The sequence below is a fragment of the Uloborus diversus genome, chromosome 2, assembly GCF_026930045.1.
Source record: "Uloborus diversus isolate 005 chromosome 2, Udiv.v.3.1, whole genome shotgun sequence".
NCBI classification, from domain to species: Eukaryota; Metazoa; Arthropoda; class Arachnida; order Araneae; family Uloboridae; genus Uloborus; species Uloborus diversus.
The window spans coordinates 93,421,586-93,445,526 of NC_072732.1; the positions used below are offsets into that span (position 1 = coordinate 93,421,586).

General features: G+C 31.0%; 1 protein-coding gene across 1 annotated transcript in view; it reads left to right on the forward strand.

Annotated features, from left to right (window-relative positions):
* The first annotated feature begins 8,387 nt into the window (after positions 1-8,387).
* Positions 8,388-23,941, forward strand: part of LOC129216430 (TATA element modulatory factor-like) — a 66,735-nt gene continuing 51,181 nt past the window's right edge. The window contains exons 1-4 of the mRNA XM_054850645.1: positions 8,388-8,526; positions 14,184-15,815; positions 18,457-18,518; positions 21,118-21,221. Coding sequence (XP_054706620.1) covers positions 8,388-8,526; positions 14,184-15,815; positions 18,457-18,518; positions 21,118-21,221 — 1,937 coding nt within the window. The remainder of the gene's footprint in view (positions 8,527-14,183; positions 15,816-18,456; positions 18,519-21,117; positions 21,222-23,941) is intronic.

The window sequence follows — 23,941 nt, forward strand, 5'->3', positions numbered from 1 at the left end:
TGAACATTTAATAGGTTGCAACTTCCCTATTTAAATTTAAATGAAGCAAATCTAAAAATGCGGTGCGGTACATTTTTAGTGTGAATTATATTTTTGTAAATGCATCATCCACTTATAAGATATTTACTGTCTTTTAAATCTGTATCACGGAAAATTTTAAAACGAAAAACAAAGCAAGTTTGTTTGTGAAATTTATTGAAAGTCTATAGGGATATATATTTTACTTTTACATATAAAGGTGTGTTTAATGGACGTTATACAGTTGATTAAGATCAATTTGAGTAAATTTGCCAAAATTATAAAATAAAAAAAATAATTGGAAACACTAAATGACTGCGTCTTTGTAAAAAAGAACCATTATCGTTTCATCCTCAGTAATTATCCCAACATCATCTGCACAATGCCAAGAAAAAGTGTCACTATTTCTATTCGTTCTTGAAAATTCAACACTATTTTTAATTTGTATCATCAACTTCCAACATTAGACCTACTTAAATCGAACGTTTCACAAATACATAATCATCAGTTTTGGCAATTTTTAGCTCAACTATCAATTCCTATACTAAGTCGTCATAGTTGTCTTTTATTTCAAATACTTAACTTACTTTGTCAAATATTTAATCATAGTTGCTCTTTATTTTGAGACCCCCATTTTTTATAGGGGCCCCAATTACCCGATAGTGAGGAGGTAGATATAATACCCACTTACTTAGTAGATGGGTATAATACCAATTACCACGCATAGCAAAAATGTACGGGGTAAGTGGGACCCCTCCTCTTAAACACTTATTAATAATATTTTATTCAAAAATTCTTGTTGCTGTATGAACTTTAAGTTATACTATAAGTGAAAAATTAACTATCATAAAAATAATAAAAACTAATCTTGAAACACTTCTTTGAAAAATGTTGCTTGGACTCGCAAAAAAAAAAAAAAAAAAAAGATTTTTTTTTTTTTTTTGACTAAGTGCTATGACTTAGAAAAATTTCACGAATCCCAAATATGTGCTAAATCAAAGAGAGTTTGAAGAGTTGTTTATCCATATTTCAGTTTTAGAGGGGTGACTCACTTACAGCAGTGACCCAGTACCCCAACCAACCCTAATCTACAAATGTTTCAAGATTTAAAAAAAAAAAAAAAACTGAATAAAAAAAAAAAATCCGAGTTTTTTGATTCAAATAGAAAATTAAAAAATCACAAACTCTGATGTTAAGTAGTCATTTCTAATAACCTTTATCATTATTACAATAAAAATATTTTCATGTAGAATTTTAGCATAGAAAATGTTTAACATATGAGCGTCTTGCAGACTAAAAGGTTTTATTGCTTTTTTTTTTTTTTTTTGTATTTGATGTAAAACTGAAACTCATATTTTAAACTGATACGTTCATCACTAAATTTGTTGTAAACGAATTTGATTTTTTTTCCAATTAAAAATTTTTGTTGCTCACTTTTAATTAACTGACATTTTTCACCTTTTTCACTTTTTAAAGACATGATTATCAACAAACTAGTTTAATAACTTTTATTCTATTGTACATAGTTATTTTTCACCTGGCATTAATTAATAATGAATACTAAGTGTAAAAAGTAAATGAATAGGAAGGAAATAATTCCATTAATACTTTTTTTATTCATTTCTAAAATATTTTTTACCGAAGTTTATTGAGTACTTTCATTAGTTGAGGTTAATTTAATTTTTTGTTCAGAGGATTAATTTTACATCCTCCAAATGTAACAAATACCAATTCCCAAGAACGTCCAATGTTTGTCGTCCAATTTTAAATTACTCTTTTTATGAATCGTAGCTATTACATATCCTAAGTCTATTTCATGCAAATGCACAATGTATATTTATTCAGAATAACCCAAATGAAAAAACGTTTAATAATGCTACTTTATTCCTGTCTCTTTGAATAATTTTATTATTACTAACAATTATAAGCAATTTGAATTTTATCATGTTTATATGTTACTAAATTTGAAAATTTATTTATTCATCCATTTACACCAAGTGTAACCAAAAATAATACATTCTTCTTCTCTTTTCTTTATAAGATTGCACTAAAGTAAATAATTATGTATGTAAATGAAAAAGTCTATTTTTCATTTTTTTCCATCATAAACGCTAAATGCAACCTTTTTAATTCTTCAAATATTTATATTTTGGCTAATTATAAAGAATAAATGAATACGGAACAAAAAAGAAGACAAAATTAAGGGCTTTCAACCTTATTTTATAATTAATATTGATTGATACTCATACATGTGTTCGCTAGATGGCAGCATGAACGATAAGAAAATCAAGTAGAAAAGCGAAGATATTGCACTATTTCACCCTGACGCTTTCAGAATCTTTCGGTCCCTAACCGAACGTATTCTGTCAATGTATCTATAAATTATTACGCATAGTTTTATTTCCGTCATAATCTCAGCTAGCTCAAAATTATGTAGTCTAGCACTTGTCTTGAAGATTTTATGGACTATTTCCGGCAACTTCTTAGTGAAACGTTTCTGTTTTACTCCGTAATTACGCTGTCCTTGAGACTGCTATTTTTTCCAGTCTGATACATTTCTTTGATTTCTTTTTCTGTATATCCTCTGATGCGTTTATGTATTTATGCATGTTATACATGTATTTCTTAACTTTGCTGCTATGATAATTTTTCTGCTGGTTCAAAATTGCTATTAATATTGGTCTTGATTTCATTTGCTGACAGAACTGTCATAACATGAAAGCTCGTACTCTGCCTCATGTGTTTATAATGACCAAAGTGCCATAAACAAATTTATACTTTTACTATATAGCTGTAATGACATTTAGTCTCATGCTCTAAAGTAAAAATTTATGTTGCATTAAATAATATGCATAATAGATGTTACACATACAGTATACTGAGAAAAATTAGAAACAACTAATTTACAAAGATCTATCAGGCACGTAGCTAGAACTTTGTTAAGGGGGGGAAGGGCCAAGGTTGCACGAACTTCAAAAGAGGAGGCATGCTAAAGCAGAATTAGTAGCTGATAGTTACACAAGATAAGATAAATCCGATTAAAACTGGTTATTAAAATATGATAATTAACTAAAATTAATTAAATAATTGAAACTAATAGAGCCATTAGTTAAATTAGTTAACAAAAATTTTATATTAAGTGGTAAATTAATTATTGAAAATTCGTAAATTAACATTAAACTGAAAGTTATCACACACAAAGTTTCCAAATATGGGTGAACCTCTGTCCTTCTGAAAATGAGTGATATATTTTCTATTAATAAAAAGGGCACATTAAAAGAAAAACAGAAAACGAAAACTGTTCTAGAAATTACTTGGAAAATGCATGCGATAATTTAATAAAATATTAAAGATTTGTAATATATTTCAACAAAATATGTACATTTGTACTTATGCCATTTTATTTGAAAACTAGAAAGTCGCCCGTCAAGGTATGACAGGTGTAAATTGCTTCAACTATTCTACATTTGAGCGAAGCAATTGCCTGTTTGGTGATATTTTGATAGTTGAAATTTTAACTCTAACACCAGTGGATTAACCCTAAACTCCAGTAGATAGCGCGTTCATTGTTTTCGTTTCTTCATTCCTCTGAGATGACACAGTCTTACCAGTAAAACTGTTAAGTTACCGAATCAAGTTCAGCCTTGTCACAATAAAGCCTTTCCCTGAATGTTAAATATTACCAAAACATATTATCAAATTACATATCATGCCGTGGCGCGAATTCATTGTTGAAACACGCGGGTCACTCGATCATTGGCATTATTTATATGAGGATAAATAAATCTATATCTATGGAGTCAAATGTATAACTATATTAATGTCATATAACATAACCCTGTCCGATTTGAACAACATTTCCGGCAAAATCCCACAACTCTCTCTCAACGAAAATATTAACAAAGTGTCATTTAAAAAGCTTGTATTAGTTTTTATTGATTTACATTTATAATATTCTTTTGATAATACGAAATAGAATGATATTTCCAATCTTATCCGTTTTCTAATTATCATTCCTTTTTATCAATTAAAAGCTTGAACAAACTATTAACTCTTTGAGGGACGGAGACTTACTTTGATGCAACAATTTATATATATATATATATATATTTTCTTCAGCCAACTGACGAAGTGATTTCAGTTACCTGAAAAAAAGAGAAGCAAGAAATAAATGGGGTTCTCAAGTGAAGTCACTATTCCTCAAAGGATGAAAGCTGTTCGAAAAAAATTTAAATATTGGAAAAGGCGTATTGCTGTTTTTTATCATTATTTTTTTTCTAATGGGACTGTGTTAGAGGCTTTAGCCTTTTGCGGAACAAGTGAGAACCAACCATATGGCATCCAGTCGTTCATATGCCACCCTTAAGGCGCAGATGTGAATGTCAGAGGAAAATTTGATGCCTAGTTTCCACCAGATGGAGACACCTGTGCTCTTTTCGATGCGAAACTGCAAAAGGAATATAATTTTGTCAAGAGCATTCCCAGTCAAACGACCTGAGGGATCTTTTACATGCAGATTAATGGAATGTATACCTAATGAATTAAATTAAGCATATGTGATTTTATTTTAAGAACATGTTGTAAATTTTAACAACAATACATATCATTGAAAAGCAATAGCTTTGTGCAAGGTAAATTAGATAAAAAATGGAACAACGTTTAAAAGCACAAAAAGGATAAAAAGTTTTTAAAAACGCAGACATGTTTCGGAGGCCTCCTTCCTCAGTGCGAAATGAGCAAATGGATGAATCAAGGTCAAGGGAGAGTTAAATGCATTTAACCTCTCCCTTGACGTATTTAAACGCATTTAAACTCTCCTTGACCTTGATTCATCCATTTGTTCATTTCGCACTGAGGAAGGAGGCTATTGCCTCTGAAACATGTCTGCATTTTTAAAAACTTTTTATCCTTTTTGTGCTTTTAAATGTTGTTCCATTTTTATCTAATACATATCATATTTTACGATGCAGGCAATGATTTTTTTCTTTAATACGATGTTAGCAAAACACTTTATTGCAAGAAATAGCAAATATCTTTAGGTTGAAGAAAATAAGATTAAAAAAAAGAAAAAAGCAATATAGAAACAAAAAACTCAAAAAAATATACCTCGTATTCACCTTTTTTGTTTCTTTGCTTGTTACGCAGTAAATAGCGGTAATTTTCACCTAGTAATTCATAGTTATATGCACATGCCTGTTTTTTGTTACGTTTAATGCGACCTTCACAATTTACTAAAGATGGATGCATATATGCTAATTAAATAACTCCTCAGTACAAAGCCAGTGAATAACAATCAGAAAATGTATTCCAATGCTGCAAATACAAATATGTTTTATGGAACAACATTGAATAAGAGTTGAGAGAGAGATAATTTTTCGTCAATTAGAAAACTGACTAACTGTTTTTCTTTTGGGATCATAGAATCACAATTCAGTAAGATTTAAAAGTAATAATTCCTAATAAATTACTTATTACATGCGTTAATATGGCCGAACTTGTAATTTCATATACAGTGAAACCTGTGTAAGTTGACCACTTGCGGTGCAGTACTTTGGTGGTCAACTTAGACAGGTGGTCAACTTATAAAGGGGGTAATGATGATTTTTTTTTTTTTTTTTTTTTTTTTTTTGTCATTTCTTGCACCATGTATTCATTTTTTGGCTAATTGACACTTATTCTTTCTGTTCAACTCACTTTCATTGTTTAGCATTGCTTTGATTTGATACAATAATTTAAACAATAACTTAAAATGTTATTCAAATATTTTTTGGGATTATTTTCCCAGAATGACATATAATGTGTCATGCAAATTTAAAATTTCAGTAAACTGATCAAAAAAAAGTCTTATTGTTTATGAAAAGTTACTCATTTGATATTAATAGTTCCTAAAAATTCATAGATAATCAAAAATTACAAATATTTCGCTTTATTTTTTTCTCATATAAATTTAAAACCCCATGATGATCTACTCAAACTCAAGAGGAGGTTTAGTTATGCTGCTGTTTCATTTAGTTGGTAAAATGCTGGTCTGGTACCAAAAATATTCTTGGGAAGCTATAAAAAAATAATTAAAAAAAAATAATTTGCTAAATAAAATTTTAAAAAATAAACCAAGTGGTCAACTTACAAAGGGTTTTTTACAATACTCGAAACCAAATTTGGTGTTTATTTGTGGTCAAGATAGATAGGTGGTCACGATAGAGAGGTGGTCAAGTTACAGAGGTTTTCCTTCATTATATATGATAGGACTAATTCCGTTCCTGACAAAAGCGGTCAACATAGACAGGTGGTCAACTTACAAAGGTGGTCAACTTTACAGGTTTTACTGTACTAATCACAGTAAAATATTCAAGTAATTTTCAATTTTGTTTTTCTATAAAATTTTAATTCCGCAAAAAGTTTATTACATCAACTTCAAGTTTTATTAATTCATTTATTTTATTTATTTTACCTTCAAACACTAATTCTTTTTGGGCATTTAATATGTTCTATGATCATGCTTAAATATTGGGGGGAAAACATCAGTAAAAAAATCTACGTAATTTGTTACTCAGAAAGGAGAGAAATTTTAAAAATAATCAAAAGTTCAAATAAAATTTTTATCAAAATATAAAATGAATCTGAAATGAATCATGCCAAAAATATAAAGAGTTAAAATGAAAGAAAAAAAATCAATAATTATTTTTTTTTCATCCTCAAGCACATGAAATGTGTAGAATTTCTTTTTTCGCTGCTGGCTTAGAATCTAAAATTAGTTTTTAAATGGAAAAACACTTTAAAACGTAAAATTACTAGTATTTTAAAGAAAACTTTAAAAGGGAGCACTGCAACTTACCTAGTTCGGGTAAACTTAATTTTCTTTTGCATATAATTTTGTTCAAGATATGTTTCCTATAAGTATGACGTAGATAAAAATTGCGTGTTAAAACAGAAAAGAATCGGAATTCAATTACTGATTCACCAGGAACGCACCTCACTCTGGCTGTTTTTCGTGCAACATGCGTCTACGAAATCCATGAAAATCCAAAAAGAAAGGAGAAAGAAATAAAGAAAACCACGCCAATGAGACTGAGATACATTGAGACTGGGGCAATAAATTCTTGTTTTTACTTTGCTGATGGCAATCTGATGGACCAAAGGAGAGGGGCTGAATTTCAAGGTCACATGACCCAGCTGGTTTGAAAGACGGTTCGGACATTTCCTGGTTTCGGACAAAGTAGGCGACACAGCAAAAGGCAGATGAAAGTTGGGAACTTGCAGTTGTTGCACGAGGTTCTCGTGTTCTGAATTGACTCAAGCGCTGAGAAAATTACCCATTAATGGGAATATTTAAGGGGAAAATGCTGGGTTTTATCAAAACATTCTCTTTCGGAAAAATTTTGTTGATGCGAGATGCAACAACTGAGAAAAAGGGCAGGGGTCTTTCGGGAAGGGGGGGTCCGGACCACATGGACCCCCCCCCCCCCCTTGGCTACGTCCTTTGATCTATGTAATGCAATGCATCAAATCTGTATATGTATGTGCAGTGTAAATATAATCATATGGGGCTAAGTCTGGGGGGGGAGGGGCAATTCCTTTGGGACAGGAGCTCCAGAAGATCTGGATTATTTTGATAGCAAATCTAATTCGATCAAGTTGTATAATTACTTAAAATAAATATATATTGGTTGCTTTGATTACATCACATATATACATTTATTTTAAGATAAACTTTCTTACAGTAGTCAGTAGAGTGCCAAAAAAAACATACATCTCTTTATTTTAGCATTAGAAGCTACATATCAAGCACTTTTTTGAAAAACACTTAATACTTTTGCATTGTATATTTATAGTAAGAACTAAACAATTTTTTTATATATATATTGTTTGCATTACTGCTCTGCTTTAATAAACTCTGAAAATGATTGCTATTTCTCATACCCCCAAAATCTTCTAAATCCTAAAACCTGCTCACTCTCTGTTCCCAAACTGTGAATTTCTGAATTTTTTTTCTTAAGTTGAAGTCTCAAATATTTTGAATTGGGGGCTTGAATTTGTAGGTGCATACAGGCTCGTGATCTCTGTCTTAGACCTTATATTCATTTACCCTGACGAATGTGCATAACAGTATACCTGTCCCAACTTAAAATATTTTCAAAGGTTGCATTGATCGAATGAAAAAAAATTGCCCCCCCCCCCCCTCTTAGCCACCTAAGAAGATTTGTTGCAAACCTGCATGTTATTTAAAACTATATAGAACCTCTACTATCTGATATTCAAAAACTCTGTTTCTCTAATAATAGATTTCAAATGTGCATAAGAAAGTATGTTGTTTGAATTTAATCTAAAAATTTCTAATATAGGTTCCTATCAATTTTATATGATTTGAAATGAGCTGGTTTGACACTGCTGGAATAGCAAGTTTTGCGAAGTCTGCTCTAACCACTGCTCAAAAGACTATTGATAAAGCATTGGACATACAAGATGAAAATACCAAGTCAAAAAAGCATGATGTTAAACAACCTAAAGGTAAAAATCTTTTCTATATTGCAGAAATTTTACATTTTTAAATTTCATCTTTGAATACATATGCTGGAAAAATAAACAAAAAACAATGCTTATAGGGTCATTTCACGGTATTTTTCACATTTATGTAGAGTCGGTAACGTGACCTTTTTTTGCCATAACTTTTTAATTTACTGTTTGATTATCATATTATTTTATTTTGAGCTTTTCCTACCAACACACCAACTCAAATTAAATTAATTTTCACATCAAACAGTAAATTAAAAAGTTATGGCAGAAAAAGGTAATGTTATGTACTCGACATGAATGTCAAAAGTACTGTAAAATGACCCTATAATATTTTTACAAAGGCTCTTAGTTTTAAGTTATTCTGTAAGTAAAGTATTGTACTTTCAATTGTTACAAGCAAAAATGAAGGAAAAAAGAAACATCTAATTTTAAATAGTAATAATGTTTGTAAACCAGCATGTTACATATCAATAATTCATTAATATTAAAAATTAAATTAGTTTGCTTTATTTTTGATTGACTAAATTTAAAACAACAGTTCTTTGATTTCCACATCCCTAAAAATTTAGTTTAATTTTGCTTACATTTCCTTTTAACCAGGGCTGCGGAGTCGGAAGGAAAATGGCCGACACCGACTCCGACTCCTGGATTTTGAAACGCCCGACTCCGTATTTTTTTTTTATTATTTTTTTTAATTGTATTTTCTCAACTCCCTCTCTCCCTTTAGGGGAAGGGGGAAAACCTCTAAACAGAGATTGAAAGATTAATTCCTTTTCATGAAAATTTTGCATTTTGTTTTTTATTGTAAACCCAAGACGCATACAACGTTAGAAATTCAATTTAAAAATCAAATTTTCCAATAGTTACGAGTTAAATAGTGAGATGACTTAAAAATCCCTTTTAAAACATTTGAAAAGGATTATTTGTAACTTGTCCCCCTTTAATGATTAACAAATAGATGTTGATCAAATCGTGTGCTTTCAATTTTTGAAAGCTGTAACTTGAGAGAAAAAAAGCTTTTTTTCTAAATCCAAGTTCTTGAGAGGGGGTGGTTTGCCCCGAGTGACACCCATCTGGTAAATGACATCCAAAGTTAATTTCAGAGTTGATAAAAAATATAAATACTTTAATTCTGAAAATGTTCGCAAATATATTTTAAAATATATTTCATCAATAAAATTTCAACGAAAATAGAGCACATATACGTCAGGAGCTAATTTTACACAAAATGCAGCGGCATACAAATTTGTACGAATTGCTTTACTATACCTATATTTTTTCTTCGCTAAATTTTTAATTTAAATTTTATTGGCTGCTTTAGAACTAACCTTAATATGAAGATTTTATGATTAACTGCAGTTATTGTGTGTTGTAATCAAGAAATCATCTACACCTTTTTAGCTTACTTTCCCAGTAAAAGTCAGAAAAAGAAGAAAAAAGCATGAAAAAAGGCTTAATGCATCTTAAAAATGTCGCGAAAAACAAAAAAAAAAAATCAAAAATAAATAAAATAGTTAAATACTGAAAAATTAAAAATTGGAAAGTAGGGTATTGAGATGGGAAAAAATGTCGGTCGGTCTGTCTGTCCGTCCGTCCCCCCCTAATAACTTTTGAATGAATAGTCTGATTCAAACTAACTTTTTTTTGTTTGAAAGATCTTGGCGAGGACACCTCAGTCCCATATTTCACTTTTTGATTTGAACTATTTTTTGTTCAATTTTGAACAGTTCAAAAAAACTTAACATTAGCGCCTACGGGGAAACTGAAAGTCAATGTAGATTCCGTACTTGAAGGTGGATTTATTTCAAACAAATTTTGTTGGAAATAGCTATTGACGCCAAACTCCAGACTCTGACTCTAAGAATTTAGAGGCACCTGACTCCGACTCCGACTCCTGTGCCTGACAATTAATCAGACTCCGACTCCCCGACTTCGACTCGGACTTCGTAGCTTTGGCAAAAATTTATACGCGAAGGACAAATGGCTGGCTCCGATTCTTGGATATTCGTCTCCGACTCCTTTATCCCGAAATGAGGTTGACTCCGACTCCGCAGCTATGGTTTTCACTGTGAAATAATTATTGTTGATATGATTTGTTTTTATTTTCACGCTAAAGTTTTAATTTAGGTATTCAGTTTTCGGCGAATAAACTCAAAGTCATTTATGTTTCTACATAACGATATGCGCAGACGAATTTTTTTTTTGACAATGAAAAGTATGTCTTTAAGTTGACATTTTATTGTTTTTATTTATTTTGGTAAGTGCATTAATTCATTTAAAAAATTATTTTTGGAAACGGGGGAAAAAAAACGATTTTTTTTTGTTGATATGATGTATTTATTTTAATAAGCTTATTAATTTTAATTATTATTTTTTCGTTTTGAAAGATTTTGAAAAGAATTTTTTTTAAGGGAAAAAAGTGTATTAGCTGCTTTGTTTAAAAGGTGCTGCTTTTTTTTTTTTTTTAATTTTTTTAGATGTTTGAGGAATACTTTATTCCTAGAAATTAGCAAAAATATGTTTGAAACAATTTGCGGTTTTAGCTATTTTTGAGAATATTGATCAGGTACTAGAAAGTAGTATGGGTATACGGGAAAGTAGGCTCGTATAGTTCTAGACGGAACTTCTTGTTTGTTCCATACTTTTTAATGCGAACCAAGCTTATAGAAATAGTCTTAATAAAGAAAAAACATTAGGTTATTTCATCGAATCTTTTTGATTCGTGCTTTCGCGCCAGAACTTCTTTGAATTTGCCGATCGCCCTTAAACGTTTCAACCTTAGCTACGGACTTCGATTTACTAATTTGTTAGGTTTCTTTTACTATTATATATATATATATAACTGAGACCGAATAAAACACTATATTTCTATTTTTATTTGAAAGTGATTACTTGAAAATGTTAGGCAACAAAACCGTTTGCTGACAGTTGCTATTAGTTAAGTTAAAAAGCAAGCAAACTAGGGGACGGCTACAGAAAGTTCGGTAAGCACTCAAGGTAGCTGATTGCCATAATGGCAGTTATTTTCTCATTAGTATCTTTTTATACATGTAATCGAACCAATTGGTAGTCAGTTTTTAAAAAATGCATGGAGAGTCAATGAAAAGGAAAGAAAAAAAGAAGCCCGGAGTCGGAGTCAGCATGTTTTCTAATGACTCCCACTCCAACTCCTTTACCCCAAAATCAGTCCGACTCCACAGCCCTGCTTTTAACGCTACTCAATCATAACCGATGTTACTGTTCTAAATTCCCCCATTTGGAGTATGCTGTGTAGTTTTGGTCGCCTTATCTGAGGAAAGATATTTGTGCATTGGAAAGGTTTCAAAGAAGTGTAACTAGACTAGTAAAGGGACTTTCAGATTTAGGTTATGATACCCGACTTAATAGGCTTACCCGACTTAATAGGCTTAATATGTATAGCCTGGAGCAAAGGAGAGTCAGAGGGGACATGATTCAGTTGTTTAAATTTATCAAAATGAATGATATTAATTTATTAAATTTTTGCACTAAAAACAGGACTAGGGGTCATTGTTTTAAGCTATTCAAATCTCAGGCTAACCTGGAAATTAGGGAAAACTACTACTTTAGTAGGGTTGTGGGCATGTGGAACAGCTTACCGGAAAAGGTGGTAGTGAGCTTTAAGAGGGCCATTGATCTTCATTGGGGATTAATAAATTGACTAGGACTAGCCTATCTGGGCCAAGAACCTGTTACTGGTCGCCACATTTGTACTTGTATAAATTTTAAAAGTGAATTAAATTATTTAGGTGATATAAAAAAAAATGCCAATCCAAATGAATAATGATAACTTTTTTTTTCATTAATTTTGTTTAAAATTTTTTAATAAATTAATAAAGTAATTTAATAGACTGTCTATGCTGCCAGGGTCAATGAGATACCATGTCAGCCTAGTTGGAAGCTAGGGGCCCTGGTTCATAATTGGAGTAGTATAAATTTGGGTTTGTAGTTTTATTGGGGAAAGGGACCGGCAACCAAACTAACTATGCCTTTGCTCTCAGTGGCTTTGTATGCTGTTAATTTAGATTTTAATCTTTACTATTGGAAATTTTTGCTTTATTGAGAAATTTTATTCCTTCACAAGATATAATTGTTCTGCATCTTTGCTTCAGAATTTCCCTTAAATCTTTATTATTATAAAATTTCTTCTGCTACGGGAAAAAACTGAAGACAAGCTTATACAGTTGGTTATGATAAAAACCAGGCGTAAATCCAAAGCATCTTCATGCAAAACTGTTGTGCAACTAAAGATAGCCAATAAAAGTGTATATGGGAATTGTAGTTCAAAAAATTTTCCCAAAACTCTCTATTTCTGTCTAAAAAGTGACACTTATGACTCCGCCCCCCCCCCCCCCCCTCCTAGGGGATATGTCCACCATAACCAGAAGTTGGATCCGCCCTTAGAAACAGAGTCGTTTTAAAATCACCAAGACTATGTACATTTATAAAACTACACTGTGATAAAGAAGCTCCATTTTATGACTAGTTAAGTTTTGAGATCTTTGTTCTGAATATTCCTACATGGCTCATTAACATAAAAGATAAATGGTTTCCAATGCAAGTTATGTTATGTATTTATATTTAAGTACAGTCGACTCCCACTACAACCGGATTCCACTTACATGAAATGTCTATAACGCGGGTTTTTCACAAGTATCGAATTTCAAAGTTAACGCGAATTCCTCGCCTGCAGTACAAAAATGCTTGGAAAGGAAACGTAGGGCTTAGTTATTGCCTTCGTGATGGGCTGCTGAATATTGGTTTCGTGAGTGGACTTTCCCTTTAGCATCACTGAAAGCCGAAGTTCTTCACACCGTACTAGTCTAACTAACAAAGCAATATTTAATGTGAACAAATAACAACTCCTCATCTTTCATTAATTTTTTTAATACTAAATATGAAGTTGATGAAATATAATTTCACCTAAGCACGCTATTTATCGAAAGTTTGTAAAAATGGAAAGAGAAAGAGAAAGTTTCGGACAATTAAAGAAAAGGTAAAGATTTTCCATATGCTTGAACAACTAAAAAGCATGTCAAATATAATTTCTGTATCTACTGCACAGTATACAGTACTATTATAATGCTGTATTTTATTATTACTACATACTACACATGCCGTACTGTTTCACTTTTTGCCTCTCTCTCCCCCACTGATTTTGTGCATCGTAAAATTATTTTATGTTGAATAGTAAGTTTTTTTTCTGAAATACAGTAACAATTCAGTTCTTTATGTAAAAAAAACAGTAATATACATTTAAGAAATGGGTTAAAACAGTTGAGGGGTGATTACAAGTGTCTAAAATAGTTGGATATGTTTATTCAAAAATTCGAATACATACCCTTTTCCACAACACGAAATTTAAAATTACACGAGGAGTCTTGGAATGCATCCTTCACCTAAATCGGGATCTGACTGTATTATGTTGTTTAAAAAGTAGGAAATTTTTTTTTGCATCTATTTACATTTTTTTTAATTTCCTTTTATATATAAAGTATAACATGTTGCTTTTAGTTATATATATGTTATGTATGTATTTTATAAAAGTTCCTATTGGATATCCTGTTGTTATTGCACGCTTTTATTTATTTATTTTATTTTTATATTTTCAGATGCAGAAATTTTTTTTGAAGCTTTCGGCTTAAGTGATACAGCTTCTGCATCAAAACCACTATTACAGCCTCCTGTTACAAGAAATGTGGCATCAGATCCTAAGACACAGCAAATTGTTTCTGATGCACAAGCATCTGGGTTTTGGACTGACACATGGGGGTCTTTCTTTGAGATGAAAACTGAAAGCTCATCAAAACATGATCCAAATGCAATGTCTAATAAAGAGACTAATATTCTTGACAATGACCGAAAAGATGATTGTGTATTGTCACAACCCCATAGAGCTAATGTTTTTCCAGATGAAAATTTTCTAAAATCAAACCAGGACTATGTAGATGTTTCTGTTTGCAAACTGAAAGAAAATGAAATTCTTTGCGAGCAAAAAGAACTTCAACTTCAAAATTTAGGTGAAGAAGAAACTCTTGAAAAAGAATCAAATTTAGCCCCAGAAACACTTATTGTTACCGAACAACCATCTAATGAAATAGAGCCATTAACATTGTCTCCAAATACTGTTTCACGTAGTTCGATGTCCAGTGTTTCAGATAAGATACCTATTAGTGCTGACAAAAATTTAGTGGAGGACAGCTCTAACTGTGATAATGCATTCCTTTCTAATGAGACAAATTTAAATTCTAATATCTGTGTTGAAATTATTGTTCCTAAAGCTGAACTTAATTTTAAAGAAACCAAAAGTTTGGAAGATAGTGAATACCTTGATATAAATTTACCAGACATACTTCCTGAGATACCTAGAAAATATGAAGTCGAATATGATGTAATAGAGAGTGAAAATGATGTTTCATGTAATATAACTGAAGATTCCATTTATTCTTTTGCTAATTCTCCTTCCGTTGAAGGCATGGCTTCAGAGTCTGAATCTTCTATGTTTGACATCAATAATTCCACTACTAAAATTCAAGATATGCCTGTTAACCTGTCAGAAAGTGTAATTAATTGGGAATGGGGCTCTATGGATAATGTGAAACCTGATGTACGTATTACTGATGAAAATATGAATCCTGATATGGTAAATAATTCTAAGTCAAAAATAGATCATTCATTACCTATAATGCCTTCTGACTCTGCATTTCACAATAGGAGTGCGAGTTCTTTTGATAAGAGTTGTGCTTGGGTGCAAAATCCAAAATCTAGTCATTTCATTGATGAGTCTCAAAACTCTTCAAATGAAGAACAAAATTCCCATCATAGTGATGGTAGCAGTAACAGTAGCAAAGATGATGATGATACAGATACTGCAGAGGTTAAAGAATATGATGTCAAATCTTCTAGTAGTACTGGGTCAAATGCAACGTCATCTAGCTCATTTGTCAAATGTTCTGGTGATGAAAATGATAATTCCCACCGAGGACAGTCTCCTGTATCAACAACTGCGTCTGAAAAATCTGATGTAACTAAACATGAATCGGAGCAGAATACATCTGGAGATGAAAACGAGACTGCAACTTCTTCTGACATTGAAATTTTATCCCCACCAAATGGGGAAAATGGTGATCGTAATTCATCACCTTTGAAACACATATGGCTTCCACGTCCACTTAGATTTAGACGATCTGAAAGTCCAACTTCTGATAGTAGTAAAGACAGTCTAATGCCAGTTGTTAATGAGTTGGAGGAGGTCAGCTTCGAAGGTGAGTGCAGCTCCTCAAGTTATCAAACTAAAGGTAATAAACTTTAAATTTAATAAAATATTTTTAGCTATGAAAAGTAAATAAAGAATTAAATTTCTTTAGGAGAATTATTTGTTTGTAAAAAGTTTTTAATCTTTAAAAAATTAGCTTGTAGTAGATGATTTTTTGGAGGTTTTTCTCCCTGATGTAGTCATGTCCATGAACCAGCTAGCATGACTCAAACATATAAAACAAAAGTATTTCACAATTTATTTATTTATTTTTTTTTTTTTATATAATCATTTTTAGCATTTTTGAATATTCAATACAATTAATGTAATCTTTTTAAAACATCAATTATTCTCTTAATCCAAACTTTATTTTAGATATAATTGATTTTTCCTGATTCAACCATTTTAATTGAAAGCAGGATGGATACGGTTTTAATTAAATTGATTTAAATCATCCTCAAGACTGACTATAGAAATTTGATTAATTTAAAATTTTGTTCAAACCCTCTGTTCTAATAAACCCTGTTCTCACTTTGGAAAACTGTAAAATGTATTTTGTAGACAACAGCAGAATGCATCTTAGCACAGATGTGATATAACCCCCCCCCCCCCCCTTTGGCGACATCAGATTTTTTGCAGAAAATTGAAATATTTTTCTCGCCAATGATGCGATAATTTGTTAAGCATGGCATCCCTGGCAAAACTAACCTGTGTTTGTCAACCCGAAGGCAATCTTAGATCTGTTCAAACTTTTTTACTTGTTACTATCGGTTTCACGCAGGAGAGATTCTTGTTTTTTCGTGCAATAGACCTTACAGGTAAGCTTATTTTGTGTTAGTTTAAATTCAGTAGTTATGTTTTGATGAATAATATTAGAAAATGCCATTTTCTTCAAACTTGAACGTTAATTAAAAGTAAACTCCAACTTGGTGTGTATCTGTAAGGTGCCATTGTCATATGTTATTTTGTTTCAGACTGAGTATGAGGTTTATACCATAAAAAGATAAGTTTTTTTTTAGGGAATTAAAAAAAAAACTCACTTCCGAAATTCTTTGTTTTTACAAAATCTTGAGGGTTTCTTGTAGTTTTTAACTTTATTTTTATTGTATATAAATTAATTTGGCAAAAATGGTATGGTTATTTTATTCTAAAAGTTAATTCTTATTGATGCCACGAATTATTTAGACATATTCTATAAACGTGCCTCCTTTAGGTACTGAATTTCTGAAAATAAGTTGACTCCAGCATTTTATAAAAATATGAAGGTATTATTTAATGTAAAATATTATAGGTATTTTGAAAGCATGTCTGGATAGCAAATTAATGTATGTTATTTTTTTATTGTTTATGTTTGGGATGTTCTGTTGAGTCATTTCTACTTTTCATACATCAAAATTTAAGTAACTAAGCATTTTTTTTGGCTGAAATAGTTATTGATTTTGGGGATGTTTTCCGCTTTAAACTTCGCAATTTGAATCGCTTTGCTCTTTTTTAGCAGAGTATGAGAAAAGTTTTTGATCCATGAAATGCATGTTAGAAAATAGCTTTTATTTCTATTGGTATATATTTCATTGGTGAACTGTTATAGTAATTTGTTAATTTAAGCATTTTAAATATTTTCTAGTAATTGTTCTTTCTGTACAAAAACTTTCTAGTTTCTGGTATTTTTGAAGCGTATATTTGCGATGTTTTTTTGTTGTGATTTTATGTTGTTTTTATATATATATATTGTGTTCTGAAGTGCTTTAATCATGTTTTTTAATCTGAATTTTTCCTGTTGACGCTAAAAAAGGCATCTCTAAGAACGATGTATGACATATATTGTCATACATCATTTTCTTTGCGACGCTTTCTTGGCGCCAACAGGAAAAAGTCGCCAAGGGTGGGGTATATGACATTAGTTCCACACTTAATTAAAATCTGTACCTTTATTCTTTATTACATTTTCAGGCAATTTCAAAAGTCTTATAAAAGAAAGTATAAAATAATTATGAAATTAATTTTCTCTCTTTTGTGTAGTTCTAATGAATAAACATCCAACTAATATGGCATGAACAAAATTTAAAATCAGTGCTTATTCGGCAAAAAAAGTGGACTTCTCTAGAGATTTGTTTTCTCACTTGATCAGTGATAACACGATTCCAAATAACCTCAAATCAAACAAAATGTCAACTCTTTGGTATGTTTGACATACTTTAAAATTATTATTCTTCAGATCATCCTGTGCTTCTACAGCACATCTGAGCTACAGACATTTAGGGGTTAAGAAAGTCAATTGTGCTTCTGGAAAAATTCAAAATTGTGATCTACTTTTTCCTATTAATGCAGTGTTTTATCTTCTGTAATCAGGACCTTTTGCTCTGTTGCTGGTATGGTTTTACTTCCAGAAGCTCTGAAAGAAAAAATACTGCTGAAAAAAAATCTTTTTTCTTTTTGAATTTATGAATTTTCTATGAACATTAAATGCTTTTGATAGCTACATATGAAAAAGAAATTGTTTGAAATGTATTAAATTAATATGCTCTTGCTATTAAAATAATGCTGCTACACAAAGTGATTTCTCATTAATTGAGAAATTTTCTAGAATTAACAAATCCTAAATTTATTATTATTTTTTAATTTGAACTTAAATTGTTGAATATATTTTGTAGAAAGGAGAACCGGATGTGAAAAAGATTATCAGGGAGACAATGACTTTCAACATCTCCTCCAAGTAATTTTATTTTATTATATACAATAGCCATGTGTGTGTATATAGTACCTAAGAACTTATTGTATATTATCTTTTTGTTCAAGATTAAACTTATTAACGACTTAATGTATGATATAATAACCTGGTGCAAAAAAATAACAGTCAACCCTCATTAACCCGAACTCGATGGGGACATAAAAAATTTTCACGTTTACCAGATGTTGAGTAAACAGTCAAAAAATGTTGTCCCTGCATCACAGAAATTGTCCCAACCTAAGTGTAACATTTATAGACAAAATCATGCATGAGCATTTAAATAATTAAGTGTAAGACTTTTATTAAGTCTAATAAACTAGTACTAAATGATAGTTGTCAGAATAGAAGGATTAACTTTCTGCACAGACACTGACTACTTATGGCCAGACATTGGTTTGGGTTGAAGTGCAGATCTTTCAACCTTCTAAAATGAGTAAGAAAATTTCATGTAAAGGGATGATTGTTTTTAATTCTTTTTTTCCTTGCTTTCTTTCTTTTTTTTTTTTTTTTGAAATTAATTAATTATTAGCTTTTTTTATTATTGAGATCAACCTTTTTTTAAACCAGTGGTGCTCAATCTATGACCTATGCACCGGGTGTGGCCCATCACTTTATTAAATGCGAAACGGCAATTTGTCATAATGTCACAAATTTGGAGCCAAATACTTAGAAAATGATTGTATAAAACAAATACAATTAATAAGATAAGCATCAACTAATGATAACACCAATTCTTGGTGCGTAATTTTCCTTCCTTTACGCCATGTAAAAGCCTTTATATATTTCAAAAAACAATTCTTGTTTAAGGCCTAAAGTGGGGGGGGGGGGAGGCCCCTAGGGCCTAAGGGAGAAAAAAAGAAGAAAAAGCTGTACAAAAAAATAGATAGTTTATTAACACTGTGGAACTTTATATGTTGAAATTTTGACATGATTCTCAACTAAGACAGATGGCTTGTGGATCAATGGCACACAAATACTAATTCAATGTTTTTTGTGCACACATTTGTGATAGATTTTGTGAGCAGATTTTCGGAATTTCAAGAAATCACTTTTTCAGTGCAAGAAAATGAATCCACTAGAGATTTTGACCGTAAATATAAGCAAGATGTTTTTTATTTTCTCTCCTAGCTCTAATCTCTTGCACTGAAAAGAAAATGTGTGTCTCTAAAACATATGTGTGCAAACTTTCATTGCAAGTTTGTTCCAAACTACATTTGATATATTTATTTTGTAAAGCTTAAGATTTATTTTAACGTTACTTTCATTTACATATTTTATAATTTGTATAATTCTTATGCCTATAATGAATGCACTTTCCAGACTATCAGGGAAATTTAAATTAAAAGATTAAGAACAAGGCAGCAAAGTGATACATATTATTGTTACTTAATGTATTAAAAAGCAAAAATAAAAAAGGAGTAAAAGAAAAACTAAAAACAGATAAAATCTAGTTAGAATGTTTCATTCTGTAGGTATTAACTTTCAAAAATTCAAAGAAGTAACTATAAATAATGATAGCTAAAGGCAGTATCAGATGGTAACAAACAATTTAGTCAGTCTTTTTTTTTTTACAATGCATTTTCAGCTTAAAAATTGAATCAATTTACCAGCAACAAGATTACTATAGCTTTGTGAAAAGAAGGAATTGCTATTGCATAATTATGGAAAAATGTGAGTCATTTGGTTGCTGAAAATATTTGGCTTTTATATTTAGCAGCAGTTTGAAGGTGACAGTGTATGCATCAAACTTTTGAACAAAAAAGAGTAATGAATAATTTTGATACACAAATACAAAAGAGAATTAGCTGCAGGATGAACTTGGAGCAATTTTATTATTTTATAACTATGAATTTTCACTTAAATATTTGATCATATTTTAAACTTTTCAGAGAATTTAATGTATTTGTTTTACAGATATTTACATTTTAACTACATACAGCATGTTTCTGTATGATCTTATAAAATAAAATATCTTTAACATTATACATCAACTCTTCTTAAAAGCAAAATTTATTTATTATATATACATCAGTTGAGACACTATTTCATGGTGTTCATTAAGTAAATCAAAAATGCGTGGGTTTTTTTTTTCCATATTTTTCATATGATTAGCAAACCTGTGTTTCCCAGATTTTTCTTTTTGCTGCAAATCTGTTTTATGTTTTAAAAAATTTAAGTTTTGCATTGCAAGTAAATTTTTGCTCAGAAATTTGACTTATGTGATGTTAAATTTGACTTTGCTTCCTATTTTTCATAAAGTTTGTCATAAGCATAAAAAGACATTAGTGTTGATGTACAACCTTATAGCAGGTTTTACGTTATAAAAGGATTAGTGTATTGTTATTTTATAAACATTTCTTATTACGAAGCAAAAAAGAGACTGGTTACATTGGATGTGACAATAAATGTTAATGATGGTGACATTTATTAAATACACTAAATTTCATTGTTGAAATCTAAAGTCCTGGTTAGAGGTAAGTATAGCGTGTAATCATTCCTTCATTGCGGTTTAACAATATTGAATGAAATATGTGATGTAAATGTTTGAGTAACTTGAAATCCTAACAGACTTTTTCGCCCTCAGAAGCAGGAAGAACTGCAAACTGTTTTAGATGCTCGTGAGAAAAAAATCCTTGAATTAAGTAAAGAAAACATTGAACTTCAAGAGAATGAACAAAGATTGAAAAAGTAAGCTATTTTGACAAATTTTATGAAAAATAGTTTAGACTCAGAAAAATTTCTTGCCGAACAAATGAATCTTGACGATTGTGTATTATTAGTCTGTACCTAAAATTATCCGTTGCAATTGGATCTATTCTGAATTTCACTAAGAAACAGTATCATGAATTGTATTTTTAAATAAAGCCTATTTAAGCCAATAGTATGTGAAAACATAGCGTATATGTATTTTTAAGGGAACTAAAAGTGCTTATTGTACTGCACAATAGCTGCAGGCTAATTGATATACACAGTAGTGATGTGCCGGGTTGTTAAAAAAGTAGATCTGCGGATACGGATATGGATCATTAGTGTCTAGATACGAATACGGACCTCAATTTTTTTTTACCCAAATCAACTACCCAAGTGTAAAATTTGTTAAGGAAGGTATTTCCCCATCAGGGTAATAGCAGTTTCTTCAAAAAATGTCATTTACGGCGAAAATATAATCAAGACTATGATTTACTCTTTAAAGAAATCTCCATTAAAATTGAGGGAGAGTTGGAAGGAATGGATCAGTGCTGCATTAATACTTAGAATGTGAAAAATTATTTATAGCCTGCTCGGTAGATGTAGGATACAAAAGCAGGAGTGTAAAGTTGCTTCTGGACAGGCTAGAAATAATCTTTTGCATTTTATTTCAGCATAAATGCAGCACTGACCCATTTCACCCAACTTACCCTACAATGAAATAACAGAGCCAGGAACACCTTTACAAACTGTAAATAGAGAATTTAGTCTCACTATTTTTTAAGGGTATCAAGAAAAACCAAAATGAAGAATAACACAAATCACAAATTAATAACAAAAACAAATATTAAATTTAAAATTAAAAAAAAAAGCATGTATAAGAATTTTGCTAGTCAGAACACAAATAGTTAACAAATATGAACTGATTGCAGATAGAAATATTAAATCATTTAGCTTTTTCTCCTTATCTTCAACTATGAAATTGCTAAGAATTGCATTTAAAATTTACTTAACAAGATTATAGCTCCTACTGTATATAACTTGGATCTTCCAAACAAATATCAAACGCAGAAAACTTCGTTCTTTTAATTAGGGCCAATATTTTTAACGTACAAGTAAGTTTTTACTACCATAATTCTGAAAAAGGTTAAGTCAGTTTTTAATTAATATCTCCGGTAATTAAAGTTCTACAAACACAAAGCAAAGCTAAGAACACCTTTGATCAAGTCACCTTTTGAACAAAAAAAGAACTATCAAAATCAGTTCACTTGTTTAAAAGCTACAATGCCACAAATAGACACATAGATACACTTTTAAAACTTATTACCCCTTCCTTTTTTTGACGGGGGAGTACAAATTGGCTTTGGAAATAATACCTTATAATTTAAATAGGGAGCAAAACCTAATTTAAATGAATTTAAGAGTCTTTTATTCAAACATTTAAGAATTTTTGGAATGGAAAAGATCTGTTTATGATCTGTCAAAAAAGTAACGGATACGGATACAGATCCTTATTTTCCCTCGGATATCTGTGGATATGGATATCTGGAGCATCACTAATACACAGTAATAGTAATGATCACATCCAACTTCTTTGTACTGTAACTTACCAAGCACGTTTGCGAACTTTTATTTGAGAAAAATTGAATTAGATAATATCAACTAACATGCATTGTTATTTGGTAAAAATCAATGGAATATCATTATTCTCTTCTCCAGCTAGCAATAATGTGGAAGTCTAAAAATATTTTATTAGTTACTTAATTTAGTCGAATTGGCTTATAACAAGCACGAAAGAATAACAGTATTTGCTGATTACAATTGAGTGTTGATAAAAAAGGGGTTCGTAAAAATAATCATAAACATTCAAACACACTTGCTTTGTTAGTTTTAATGTCTCTACAATACCAAAAATGTTGGTTAATTTGCTTTGAGCTAGCTATCTCATTGTCTCTTTCTTTTGTTATTGATTTTCAAGGAATACTTGTGGTCCGAAAAACATCGCCATTTGCACCCCTGGCTAACGTTGACTTCAACAAGTATTTTTCAAATATTTCTACTCTTCCATCACTTGTTCTCAGGATTGAACTCATCACAAACTTACCGTTGACTCTAGAATGTTATCGGAATCCATCCATGAAAGGATAAGCTGAGCTAGAAGTTAAAAGTTGCCTGATGCTTGTTACAGGCATCAAGTTGTATTAAGCGGGGTTTGCTCCTCAAAGCAAGTTATGCTCCCATAGACTTAACATAGTACCAGCAAATTAATCCTAATTTCCTCATAAAATCCAGGTTTTCCTACAATCAGGGCTCATTATAAGCAGGGCTGCATAGTTGGACTGACTTTGGTGTAAAGCAGTAGGAGTCGGTAATTTTCCCTCAAAGTCCCCAGCTCTGCAAGTGCTTGCAGAGTTGAAGTTGGACTGGTTTTGGGGTAAAGGAGTCAGAGTTGAAGGTTCTAAAATTTTTATAGTCGGCCATTTCCCTCCAACTCCACAGCCCTTGTTATAAATGAGTTTGATTGTACTGACATTTAAAGCTAAAATGGCTGGTCCCTTATTTTACGTACGGATAAATCTGCAACTGTCTACCACTGACGTCACAGCTACGTTGCCTTATGATGTCATCGGAATGGCTGGAGCTACGTTTTCTTCAGCCGGTCTGAAATAAGCGGATTTACGTTTTATCTTGCTGTTTTTTTTAAACTCATTCTTTTCCTT